This window comes from Gigantopelta aegis, chromosome 10, assembly GCF_016097555.1.
Source record: "Gigantopelta aegis isolate Gae_Host chromosome 10, Gae_host_genome, whole genome shotgun sequence".
Lineage (NCBI taxonomy): Eukaryota > Metazoa > Mollusca > Gastropoda > Neomphalida > Peltospiridae > Gigantopelta > Gigantopelta aegis.
In genome coordinates, this window is record NC_054708.1 from 32,472,877 (window position 1) to 32,487,365 (window position 14,489).

Here is a 14,489-nt window from a genome sequence, read left to right on the forward strand (position 1 = left end):
CTAATTTGGCTACCGACAGCACCAGCCCTGCCATACTTACATTTTCATGACCAAGCATTTTTCAGTATTGATTTGAGGGTTCTCATTTTCCATCTCTGTGTTAACTGCACATAACCATCGAAGTTTGGAATGAAGTCATCAACATCTTTTGCCCCAATGCCCATATTCTTAAAATAAACTCTTGATGAGTGCTTGTGGTCAGTAACACCCATACTGAAACAAAAGTATGAAACATTAATAATTGTTACCAAGATAATTGTTTTCCCCCATCCCCCATCCCCCCCCCCCCCCCCCCCCCCAGTAGTGGTTAATCCTTTACATAGTTGGTCCTGGGTTTACATCCTAGTACTGAATTCCACCCATTTCATTTCAACTTATTTCTGTGCTTATATCCAACTAAGGTTCAAGCACGCTGTCCTGGGCACACACCTCAGCTATCTGGGCTGTCTGTCCAGGACAGTGGGTTAGTTGATAATTGTTAGTGGTTAGTGAGATGGAAGAGGGTGTAGTGGCCTTACACCTACCCACCGACTCATTAAAACTTGCTCTGGGTGGGAGCCAGTACCGGGCTGTGAACCCAGTACCTACCAGCCTTATGTCCAATGGCTTAACCACGATGCCACTGAGGGTGGTTGAATTCCACCCAAAGAAAAGCCCCACTACATACACCTGTCTTACTAACCATTCACCCATTGTTCTGGAAAATTAAAATAGTGAATCTTGAGAATCGAATAATACTGAGAAAAAAAACCTTGAAAGTTTTGTCTCTTACATGTAGATGACTAAATCTAATTATTATTAATTAATAAAGAAATGTATATCTGTAAGCATTAATTTCTTTCTGTTTCATGTGATGTGCATGATGTGATGCGATGTTTGTAATACCAGTATTATTTGAAAGACCTGGGATTTATCCAGACGTTCTGTGGGTCTAAACATAAAACCCCAAAAGAAAGTGGTATTGAAAATTAGCACAGAAATTGGGAATTTTCAATACCACTATATATATATTTATATATTTAATTATGTCTGTTCTAATAAATTAATTCAACAGCCACTTGGTGTCCTGCATCATTCAGTTGCCTAAAAAATATTCCAAGTATGATTTACTAGCACTAACTGTCCCAATCCCATCTGACATGGGAACCCTGGCAAACAATCATGAATAAATCCCTGAAGACTATTTTCCATATGTCACTCTCACCTTGGATCAAAGGAATAAACTGTACACCCTCTCTCAGCCATTGCATCATCAAAGGAAAACTCAAAATTGATCCTGAAACAAATAAATAGTAAATTAACACATTTCTCAATTACACCATTTTATAGGTACAGTGCAACCCACTTATCTGCATACCACTTAATAGGATAGCCCTGCTATAAACATAGGAGGTCCCTGCACTGTTCCCTTGTACAAAAACACCCGGATAATCGACTACCTGTTATTAACATATCCATTTATTGTCATAGCAAAACACTGAATTCCACGTGCCAAACACAGTTAATTGATTAATTGGTGGCTTATCTGCAAACTGGCCTTCAAAAACAAGTCGTATTGTTTTAAGCTAAGACCGCACCGTGATCATGCTGAATACATTGCCGCAAGAATAATAGCCGGCGCGACTGTTTGCACCTGTAGCGGAAGCGATCACTGTACGTGTATTCACTAAATAAAGTTCACTCACCTGATGTAATGTCACAAGCTGTTAAAATACATCCTTTCAAAGCTAATTTATGACAAAACCATAAAGGAAAAAAGGAAAAAGAAAATTTATGACACACTTAAACATGTTTTTATTTTAAGGTTATATAATATGGCAGACATGACATACATGTATGGTTATGGGTCACACAAATAATGATAGACAAAATCTGTTACCACCACTTTATGGACTACATTGTTTTTATGAGGAGCCCAATCCAACAGACAGGACAGTACATATACTATAGCCTTTGTTACACTAGTTATGGCTTGACTGAGCCCACCGACAGGAAATGTTTTATTTAACAATGCACTCTACACAATTTATTTTACAGTTATATGGCATCGGACATATGGTCAAGGACCACACAGATATTAAGGGAGAAAACCCGCTGTCGCCACTTCATTGGCTACTCTTTTTCAATTAGCAGCAAGGGATCTTTTATATGCATCATCCCACAGACAGGATAGCACATACCATGGCCTTTGATGTACCAGTCATGGTGCACTGGCTGGATCAAGAGATCCCACTGATAGAGATTGATCCTACACAGATCAAACATACTTCCTACTTTGTCTGTAAGAGGACTGCCACTTCCAAGTGTTTTGACAAATTTATACCTGCACAAAGCAAAGCTCAATGTTTATTATATAACATTAAGTAAAATATCTTAAAATATTGGTGAAATAAAATTGTTATTAGTCACTCAGTGACGATAACACAATGTGTTATCGACACTGTAGAAAGTGTTATTTTCACTGTAAGAAAGCCAGAACTATTTTGCTGCTGGCATTTTAAAACTAAAGGTAAATTGCCAAAAGTTTATAATAAATAGAAAATTTCATGTTTTTTGGTCAAATATGATTTATATCTCATAGACTGAAGTTTGCAATCATATCTCACGAGTTGTGCGAGTCATATTTGACAAAACACATGAAATATCCTCTAGTATACAATGTAGATACACTTTTTCACAGACCGGACAAAACCCATACACATGTACCATGGCTATTATATAAATAACTGACTGTAACAGGTAAAACATCAATGGGTCCACCCAGGGGGTTTGATCCTATGACCCAAGTACATGTACTTCATGCTCTTAAATCTGATTATTAGTACTGAAGTTTAAACATTTAACGTCACCACTAGAGCGCATCGATTTAATTCTCATCCACTATTGGATGTCAAACATTTGGTGATTTTCACAGTTTTAGACAGGAAAAGCCTGCTACATTTTTCCATTAGTAGCAAGGGATTTTTTTATATGCATCATCCCAAAGACAGGATAGCACACACCACGGCCTTTGATATACCAGTTGTGGAGCACTGGCTGGAATAAGAAGCAGCCCAATGGGCCCACCGATGGGGATTGATCCTAGACCGACCATGCCTCAGGTGAGATACTAGCATCAAATCTGTTTGAATCCCGCCAGCTGACACTGTTTTTAAATATTTTAACTGGGCTATGTCCCACCCCTTATATTATTACTACTACATGGTACCAAAGTTGTAAAATTTTCCCAAATTCCACTGCTCAAAAATCTACCTGCACACATGTATGTCTATTCTGATTAGCCAAAATCATGACTCACCTTACCAATTGCCAAATTAACCAACTGTTAGTATTACTTGTGCCTACAATATTTTGACTACTAAATTATATTTGACATGCTACTTTTTAATAATAAAGTTTGTTTTCTTTAACGACACCACTAGAGTACATTGATTTATTATCGTCAACTATTGGATGTCAAACACTTGGTAATTTTTACATATAGTCCTTAAGAGATGAAACCCACATTTTTTCAATAGTAGCAAGGAATTGTTTTTATATGCACCATCCCACAGACAAGATAGCACATACCAGCCTTTGATATACCAGTCATGGTGCACGGAGTGCTTTACCATCATGCTACATCCCGTCCATTAATTTAAATTATATTATTACTACAACATGGAACAAAGTTGTACAATTTTCCAGGAATTCAATTGATGAAATCTACTTGCACACATATATGTCTACTCTGATTAGCCAAAATCATGACTCACCTTATCCATTGCTAAATTAACCAACTGCTAATTGTGAATACAATATTTTGACTACTAAATTGTTTCATGTACGGGCCATATTCCATAGTAATGTTTTAAGCCAGGACGTGACATTCTGACTCTTATGAACTCCTTCACTAAAAATCCTTTTTAAATGGAAATGCAGTTTTATCATTTATAGGCTTATTACATATAGTAGTATAAGCATGTCGGGCTAAATTTAGTTTTGTAAAAAAAAAAAGACTTATAAAGTGAAAAGTAAAATGTGCCAGGACGTGACGAAAATGGACGTCACTTTTTTAATACTGCAGAAAATTCCAAAACTCTGCTCTCCTGATAGAATGTTTGCTTATTGAAATACACTGTTTAACACAATATCCAGTCTATTTCTAAATGGTGTATAGCAATTTACTAAAAATATATTCTTTATAATGTAACATTTCAGTAGGAGCAAGGACGTGACTTTTTGTCCAGTTCACTTATACATAAATGATATGTATATCAAATACTACTAATAAAACACTGTTAGTTTATGAAATCAATTATATTTACTTGTTTAAGTTGTTTTTATCATCAAAATATGTGCATAAAATCCTGATTAATTGAACTGTCATTGTGCAAAAATAAATTTATCATACAATATTCATATAATATACTTTTATAACCAGTGACCATACTGTCAACAGCATTGTTTCATGTTGTTGCTAAGTCTGGTGAGTTTTGTCTTACCTTTACATTACAATACATGTACAAACTAAAAAGATGAAGTATAGGTATAACTTTTTCGTTGGCTGCAGAAACAAAGAAAAAAAGAAAGAAATGTTTTATTTAACGACGCACTCAACACATTTTATTTACGGTTATATGGCGTCAGACATATGGTTATGGACCACACAGATTTTGAGAGGAAACCCGCTGTCTCCACTATATGGGCTACTCTCCCGATTAGCAGCAAGGGATCTTATATTTGCGCTTCCCACAGGCAGGATAGCACATACCATGCCCTTTGATGGAACCAGTTATGGATCATTGGTCGGTGCAAGTGGTTTACACCTACCCATTGAGCCTTGCGGAGCACTCACTCAGGGTTTGGAGTCGGTATCTGGATGCCTCGACTGGGATCCGAACCCAGTACCTACCAGCCTGTAGACCGATGGCCTACCACGACGCCACCGAGGCCGGTAGCTGCGGCAACAATGTTTGCATTTAGCTCAATATTGATTCTACAAATGTAGCTACATGTCCTGCATCAGTAAAGCTTCATTTATAGTTCTATCTATGAATGTACACCTCAGTGCACATACAAATTTGTTTTTCAACTTTATTATTTTAAAATTTGGGGTTAATTTAATTTTTCGAACTTAAGATTCTAGCAGCACATTGTTTTTGAACAATTCTTTGACACAATATTTATTGTGTGTGTACACCAGTTTGGATTCACAGAATGGAACATTTGGTATAAATACAATATTCTTTAAATTGGTAGATTATCAATAATTCATTATTTGGTTAAAACATAGAAGCATAGAATTAGCTGATAATAGTATTTTCGTATCGACATAAATCCATGTTAAATGTTTGAACATGCTCCCCGAACGTCCAGTTTCTCTGTTTCCGATTCTTGATGGTGAGAGCAAAAATATTGAAAATAAAAGTAATTTCTTTTAGGTACATGTGAATTATCTAGTCAGTTTTGCCAGTTTCTCTATATAGAGAGATTTAATACATTTTTAATCTTTACTCAATTTAATTTGCCATCTTGAATGTTACGTCCTGGCTCAATGTCACATCCTGGCTCAAAGTTTGAGGTGGTTATTTTAATCATTTAATACAACCATTCATCATTATACCTTGTATTTATACTTGGAACATTGAGAAGAAGGAGAATTAAAAAGGATTTTTATTTCTGAAAAATAGTTTTTAAATAAAACTAACTTTTATATGTCAAATCAGCCAGGACGTGACATTATATATTTTGAAAAATCATTTAAAATACTAATTATGATATGAAAGAAGGGAAAGTAGTATTTTCATATGCAGTATATTTTAGATATGATGTCCTGATACCCAATTTTTAAATTTGACATAACAGTAATAAAATATTACCAAAAAACAAATGTCACATCCTGGCTTAAAAAAAATTATTTTTTCAAATAAAACTGTCATTAAAACCCATAAAACATAAGTAAATTGGCAATAAAAGTATATTTGTATGTGCTTACGGGTGTTAACATTAAGCTATAATAAAAAATTTGTTTAACAGATCATTTTGAAATTTTCACACCTATGGACCAAATACCACGGAATGGCCTGTACCTACTTTTTTAATAATAAAGGAAATGCACTATACAGTAAGGGCTGCTAGATTATGGTAGCCCTACTCCCATGGTTAGTGATATTCTATGTTGGGCTAGTAAATAACTACTATTGCCATGCCCGATGGCTAGTGAAAAACAATTTGTGAAATGTTGCAGTTAAAGGAAGGGACAATTAAGGCATTTGGCCTGGTATGCATAGTCAACGATATATAATGCACATTACTGCTTAATATCAACAAGTATAATCATATAGTTAATTAATAAAACGCTTAAATGTTACGGCTATTATATAAAATGGGTGCAGCCATTTTGTACCATCCCTGTGAATACGCCCTCAGGCGAGCTGGTGGTTACGTAATAACTAACATGTCACGTCAGGAATTAGTCTTTGAACTGAAGAAACAAAACATACCTGATTTTTACGGATGCATCGCAATGTTCTGTAATATCCATCCCAGTAAGCCAGCACCAAGTATATATTATTTTTCAATACAAAATAAACCACCATTGTCAAAGTGTTGAAATAAATGTCTTATGTTTTGTACATAAATTAACCCACGTACTGAAATAATAATCAGAGTGTTTTCTTGGTTAATTAGTCTTTTCTTTCCGTGGCCTGTACCTGTGGTTCCTGATTTATTAAGCAGTGCTCTACAAAGTGAGTAAAATACTCGCCATGGCGACTAAAAACATTCCCTGGCATCTAAAAGATAAAATCACATTCGCCAGTTGGCGACTGTCCAATAATCTTACTTTAATCTGTAAACAAAACTGGACATCGGAAAACAATGTGGACCAGTAGCAATTTATCTTCCATAAAATGTGTTTTCTATCTGTAGTTTGTTTGAGACATGTTAATCGGACTATGAATAACGATTTTTCAGTATCCAAGAGTAAACACGGTGACGTTAAGGGGGAGGTAATACTTCGTTATGATGTTAACTCTCTTAACTTGAATATTTCCTTTATTATTAAAAAAGTAGGTACACGAAACAAGTTAGTAGTCAAAATATTGTATTCACAATTAGCAGTTGGTTAATTTAGCAATGGATAAGGTGAGTCATGATTTTGGCTAATCAGAGTAGACATATATGAGTGCAGGTAGACTTCATCAATTGAATTCCTGGAAAATTGTACAACTTCTTGAACTTGTCAAAATGGTTACCAGTTATATCGTCCCTGGGTCATATCATCCCCATGTGAAAATTTCCCCAGTTCCTACCAAAATGTCCCCTTAACACTGACTACACAATAATTACTTGACAGAAGTGGAATCAAATTCAATGTCATTTCAACCCTATTCAATCCGTGAATGCCATTATGCCTATACATGAATATTTTTCTTCCAACTAATTTTTTTCCGTGCCCGATACCGACAACTCTTTCATCATTATGCCATTTCTAATGAAAATTTTATTGTTGTCTGTTTTGAGGATTTAATGCCCAATAAGGATATCCATGTTAAATCCAAGAAGCCACTAAATCTCGCTTATAACAACTAATAAAGAATCCCACTCACTAACACCAAACATCAGTAAAGTTTGTTTGTTTTATTTAACGACGCCTCTAGAGCACATTGATTTTTTATCTTATCATCGGCTATTGGACGTCAAACATATGGTCATTCTGACACTGTTTTTTAGAGGAAACCCGCTGTCGCCACATAGGCTACTCTTTTACAACAGGCAGCAAGGGATCTTTTATTTGTGTGTCCCACAGGTAGGATAGTACAAACCATGGCCTTTATTGAACCAGTTATGGATCACTGGTTGGTGCAAGTGGTTTACACCTACCCATTGAGCCTTGCGGGGAACTCACTCAGGGTTTGGAGTTGGTATCTGGATTAAAAATCTCATGCCTCGACTGGGATCCGAACCCAGTACCTACTAGCATGTACATCGATGGCCTAACCACGACGCCACCGAGGCCGGTCCCAAACATCAGAGACAAGACATTTAAAATTTGATTGTAGTCCGTTTTGAGGATTTAATGCACAATACGGCTAATTCTTTGATGTTTCCACCTAACCCACGTTTAGTGTTTATGTAACGCACAGCCTCCTTCTTCGTACGCGGGGACGTTATGGTTCTTCGTATGCAGGGACGATTTGACGCGGGGACGTTATGACTGGTCACTGTCAAAATGTCACTTTCTCTATAGGTTGGACTATACCAATTAAAATCCCAATGGTGACACATGGGCGTACATAGGATTTTAAAAAGGGGGGTTCCAAAATAGATTGCAGAGATATTGGGCATATATTTCTATGTTGAGTAAATATAATAATGTCAGATATCAATGTCTGATATATTAAATTATAATTAAAAAAGCGATTTCGGGGGGGGGGGGGGGGGGGGGGGGTGGGGGGGGCGGGGGGGGGGGGGGGGGGTCGGTCGAACCCATCGAACCTCCCCTATGTACGCCCATGTGATAGTGTTACGGTATTGGCCTAAAACAACGTATCAACCCAAATATGAGCCATAGATATGAATACTGCGACATCTCACCCAAAGTAGTGACTGTGTTAAATGGCACCTTGCATGGCTCATTTTCGACATAACATTAACAGTTTAATAACAGGATGTTGTTACAAGCCCCGTCAATTCCGCACGAAATGGTAGTGCTTAGTTTTACAGGCACCCCATGTATGTTTCAAACACACGTGTAAAAAATAAAATTGCATGCATTTATTACCTACATAAAACTATACTTGATACAAGCAACCACTATCACATTTATCACCAATGGCTGGACTCGCGGCTTTAACTCCTCCATTACAAGCGGTCCGACTATTTACCCACAAGACACCGCACGATACCCCAAGACACTGCCTATTTACCCCCAAGACATTCCAAGTTACCCCCAAGACACAGCCTATTTACCCCCAAGACACCCCAAGTTACCCCAACACACACACACACACACACACATGATACCCCAAATATCCCCAAGGCTTTAAAATGTATATGAACTTTATTTTAAAAAGAGGTGTACACCTTTTCCTGTCCTGAACGGAGGAGCCAGCTGAGGCCGGCACCTGCTTCCAGGACAGGCGTGCACTACAATAGCTTGTTGTGAATGTGCACGTAAACCCTATGACCTGACCTGACCTAAAGTGATTGTTGACCACGCTTCTGTTGGGGTTGGGGGGAATGGACAATAATTGTACAAAGACAACATATTTATATTTGTTACCCATAAAACATATAGTAACAAAAGTACGAACCAACTCACATAAGATAATTAAAATATTAAATTCTAAGAGATAATAATCCTAATATTCCAAGACAAGAAAGACATTGTCCCTTTTGTCGAAATTATTGAGACAGAAATGCACTTTCTACTGAATAGTAACAAATTTCATTAATCGAGAAACGCGTATTTACAAGAATTAATCATTAAAAGTAACCATAGACAAAAAATTGTCATCCAAGATGAAATTAAAATATGTTTAATAATTCTAAACGCCTTAATTATAAACGATGGTACTAATTTACATTTATAAACAAAGCTCAGACAATGAGACAAAATACACGTACTATACTAGTAATACTTAAAGGGACATTCCTGAGTTTGCTGCACTTTTTAAGATGTTATCGACTAACAGAGACATTTTAACGATTGTAATTACATATCAAATATATTTTTCAGCATAAAATATTAATGGCTATATATTAAACGTGTTTTTGATCTTTCTAATATTTTTACTACGTTAAATTTCATTTTATTTCCTAAAATATATGTTTTTCGTACGTACGAAATTATATCAAAACAAAATCCAGTTTGGGCTTCTTACAAATATTAACACGACCAGAAACACATTGAATATACAGACACTGATATTCTAAACAAGAAAATATATTTAATATGTAAGTTTAATCGTAGAAATATTTTATTAGTCGGAAACATCTTACAATGCAGCAAACTCAGGAATGTCTCTTTAATTTGACAAGAGTTGTCATTTACAGTATTTGTCAGTAATTTGACATTCACTTTTATCATTACTGCTAATTAGATGTGTATTGGTGGGTATGCAGTGCAATGTATTATGTGTGAAACACTGTAAAAATTTGATGGACAATCCAGATAAACATTCATATTCGTCCAAAAGTGGATCACAATTAAGGAATTTTTCACTTCAGATAAAATACGTACAGTTCCATACTTAAAATATTTATCTGTGTACGTCAATGTACGGATTCAGACATTCTATTTGTTACAGAAGCTTTTGGCTCCTGTATTGGCGCGCTGTTTTGAAAGAGCTCTCCTGCAAAGGTGTGGAAACCATGTAATGTGTTGAAGGGTGTATACTACCAAATCAAATCCCATAGACGACAAGGTAACATATTTGGCTAAAACTCCTACCTGCAGCGTATCAATCGACATATATACCACACCAGAAATAACGGGTAGCATCAATGACTAGTTCTGCGTAAACTTTCGGTACCTTTGTTTACAGGTACCCCACACATGTTTCAGGCTAGTTACTTTTTTTTCTTCCCCCTTTTTTTAAATACATATTTACTGTCCCAGACAGACCTGTCAACCTTTAGTCAAGAGAAAGCAGGAGGTGTGTGTTGAAAAAGCAGGAGATTCTGTCAAAAAACAGGAGATTTTTTAACTTCACACAATTTAACCCAAAATCGCAAGGTTGTTGTAAACATTATTACAATAAGTTATATGAACACTACATAATGTCATATATACTTGTTAACCTTAGATCTTGGCTTTATCAACAAAAAAACAAAAAAAATTAATTTAAAAAATAAAAATAATTATGTGTATATATATTTCTTTTTAAAGTTTAAATATTATTATGATTTAATAAATATTTTTAAAAAAAATCTCTTTTATCCAAAAATGTTAAGAACATTAAGAAGAAATTAAAAACATTAATTAGTACATTTACGGCATTACACTTACAGGTTACGTTACATCATCATTTGTGGCTAGTGTACCCAAATTGAAGTACCCAAGAAAAATGTATATAAATCTTATAAATTAATATTCTGTTTTTACTATAATGAGGAACAGTGGTGTGGTACTTATTTAAAATCATTATAATGATGCAATAAACATTGTATTTCCATTAATCAAGTAAAACCTCATTACGGACATTGTGTGAAATATACCGGAATTATACCCATTTCCGTGGATAATTTTATATCAAACACAACATTTATTAATTGTGAAAAAAAAAATCTATTGAAGTGTACATTTGTTACCAACATTTTACTGCACAAACATACAAAATTAACTGACACAAGTATGTTTATATAGCTAATTGGTCTTTTCTTTGTATTGCTGTCAAACTCTGGGCCAGAGTCTGGCACTTCCCTTATGTTATTTTGGCAAAAGGGGATCGATTTTTTTTTTTTATGCCTACAAAAATGTCATTCAACAGGAGAAATTGTCTCCTGCACAGGTTGTGAGGAGATGTGATCACATACCAGGAGACTCCTGCCGAATCCAGGAGGGTTGACAGGTTGGTCCCAGATCATATAGCAGTGTTGGGTTTGGTGGCCCCGAATCACTGCTTTACAGTTGTGTCCATGGTCTAAGCAGCAACAAACTGTGTTAAAATTAACAAAAACTAATAGAAACTGATTCAGGGTGAAGTTCAACTCATGCATACAGATGAACATGGACAGTGATCTATAATATAACTATTGTTATGATCCGAGATTTAAACGGGAACAGAGAAAATATCGAATAAGAAGGATGAGAATCAGAAACGGATTTAGAAGAAGAAGAAGAAAAAGAAGAAGAAGAAAAAGAAGAAAAATACAAGACATATATAGATGGCATAAGAAGAAGGAAAGAAGTTGTTTTGAATTAAATAAGACATGAAACCTTGCGATCTCCAAACAAGCCATGCACTAAATCAATCACAATATATATTGCTACATGTATATATGTATACATTATATTTTCGTAATATTAATTATATCTATATTACTATCACTCACTCATTAAAGAGGTTGAGCCATGGGGACCATTCTTTAATAAATTTTTCATAATGGCATTTTTTAAATAGAATATAATTATCTTTCTATTTCAATTTTTTTGTGCAATATGTTTTTAATGGCAGTGATTTCTAAGCATTTTTTCTGTATTTTTGTACAGTAAATATAGTATTTTATATTAATAATTAGCCAATTAAGAAAGTTATCTTTTTCATTATTTATGAAACCAAACATGATATTATGTTTATTAAAAGTAATTATATTCCTAGTCTTAGTTAATATCCAGGCTTGTACCGAATCCCATAAGTTTTTGGTCTCATTACTCTCTACATTAAGTGTGATATGGTTTCAGGATAATTACTACATAAATTGCACATATTCGAATCGACGTAGCGAATCATATGTAAAAATCTATTAGTAGCTAAAATTCTTTATAAAGTTGAATCGTTCACGCATTGGAAAGGTAGCAAATAGTACTGTTCCCAATCACTTGGTGTAAACATAAATCCTTGATTCGTGATTTAATTTGTGATTTTGGTGTTACTGATTTGAAGTTTATTATATCGTACATATCTTTACATCCTCGTTGGCTTTTTAACAATAGTTTTAGTTTAAATGGAAGAATGGGTTTATTTATTGTTGTGAAACTGTCATCTTTCAAAGTATCTAAATTTTTAAGGTATGATTTTATTGTTTTTACCAGTGAAACATAGTACAAGAAAGAACAGACTTTGTTGTTGTATGATATATATTTATAAATTTACCATAAGACAAGATATCACCTTGTTCATCGAATAGGTCACTTATGAAAATAATGCCTTTGCTGGGCATAATTTTATATATAAATGGTTTTCGATCTATAAGTATTTTCACTATTATGCCAGATGTTAGTACATAAAAATATCGTTTACACTTTCAGGATTATGTTTATTTTCTATCTTTACCCAACAAAGTAATGTATCTCTCCAAAACTTATTTAGAATTTGGGTGGCTTTTCCTGTAATGAAATAATCTCCATATATTATTAATAATTCATTTGTTGATACGTTTTGTAACAGGCCTTAAAGAGATAAACCCACTTTGAATTACTTACAAACAAATCTTCGTATCCACGAACTTTTTAAAGCGATTCATGAAGTTACTTACATTTAACATTTTGAGTCCTCCTACTTTATAGTCTTGAGTTATTAGATCACGTTTTAACTTTTCAGGTTTATTCTGCCAAATAAATTTAAAAAATAGTGTGTTTTTAAGAACATTTCTCTTGGGTTCGGTAATGCTATTAGAAGATGTGTAATAATTGGTATTATTAATGTTTTAAGAACTGTTATTCTACCGAAGACTGTTAATTTTGTTATAGACCATCTTTTCAATGAATTTTTTATTTCTAGTAGCTTAGGGTTAAAATTAAGTTCATTAATATTTTCCAAGCTGACAGGAAAGTTGATACCAAGTAAACTGAACTGAGTAGAGCCCCATTCTAACTTCCATCGTGTATGGTGATAAACATCTTTAGAAAATATTTTACTGCCTATCCAGATAGCTTTTGATTTAGAGTAGTTTATTTTTAGACCTGAAATATGTTCATAATAATCTAATACCGTAAGTGTACTGTACAGGAACTCGGGGGATCCATCTAAAATAAAACTTGTATCATCTGCGTATTGCGATATTAGATATTCCTCACCAATCTATATGTAGCCTTTAATAGATGGATTATTTAATAATAATAATTGCAAGGATTTCAGCACATATTATGAAGATATATGGCGACAGCGGGTCGCCCTGCCTGCAGCCCCTTTCTAACAGAATTGGTTCGGATAAGAATCCATTTTGTATTACCCTAGAAAAGGACTTATTATAAAACGTTTTAATCCAGTTTTTAATAGATGATTTAAAATTAAAAATATCAAGTACTTGGTCTACGAATGGCCATGATACAGAATCAAAAGCTTTTTCAAAGTCTATTAATAACAATAGGCCGGGAATGTTGTGCGTTTCGGTATGCTGCATAATATCATATATTAGTCTTATATTTTCTCCAATGGTATCTTCCTTTTATGAAACCAGTTTGGTCTTTATCTATTATTAAATCTAATATCTGTTTTATTCTGGTAGCGATACAACCTGATTGCCATTTTGTAAAATACAGTTTAATAATGTTAAGGGTCTCCAATTTTAAGATATTCTTTTGGTTTATTTGCTTTTGGAATACATGTAATTACACCTAACTTTTGGACATTAGACATCTCTTTAACAAAATAACTATAATTAATAGATCGAACTATGAAATTACCCAGATCTATCCAGAAATATTTAAAGAATTCCGTCGAAAAGCCATCCGAACCTGGGCTTTTTTTTCATTTTTTATACCTTTTAAATATGTTAATACTTCCGAATATGTTATTTCGCCTTCTAATTTGTTTGCGTCGTCATCATTTAATTTATTG

General features: G+C 34.4%; 1 protein-coding gene across 1 annotated transcript; it reads right to left on the reverse strand.

Annotated features, from left to right (window-relative positions):
• Positions 1-44: 44 nt before the first annotated feature.
• On the reverse strand, positions 45-8,848 carry LOC121383586. Its single transcript, XM_041513676.1, has 3 exons — positions 8,772-8,848; positions 1,205-1,276; positions 45-213 (listed from the first exon to the last, which is right to left on the reverse strand). The coding sequence occupies exons 1-3, from the start codon at positions 8,846-8,848 to the stop codon at positions 45-47; spliced, it is 318 nt and encodes a 105-aa protein (XP_041369610.1).
• Positions 8,849-14,489: the final 5,641 nt, after the last annotated feature.

What these genes read in the sequence shown, in the direction of transcription:
- LOC121383586 (XM_041513676.1), bottom strand. Translation starts at nt 8,848, where the DNA reads ATGGAGGAGTTAAAGCCGCGAGTCCAGCCATTGGTGATAAATGTGATA. An exon ending in TGTATCAAGTATAGTTTTAT is followed by an intron (nt 1,277 to 8,771) that starts GTAGGTAATAAA and finishes TATTTGTTTCAG; the next exon opens with GATCAATTTTGAGTTTTCCT. An exon ending in GTTTATTCCTTTGATCCAAG is followed by an intron (nt 214 to 1,204) that starts GTGAGAGTGACA and finishes CTTTTGTTTCAG; the next exon opens with TATGGGTGTTACTGACCACA.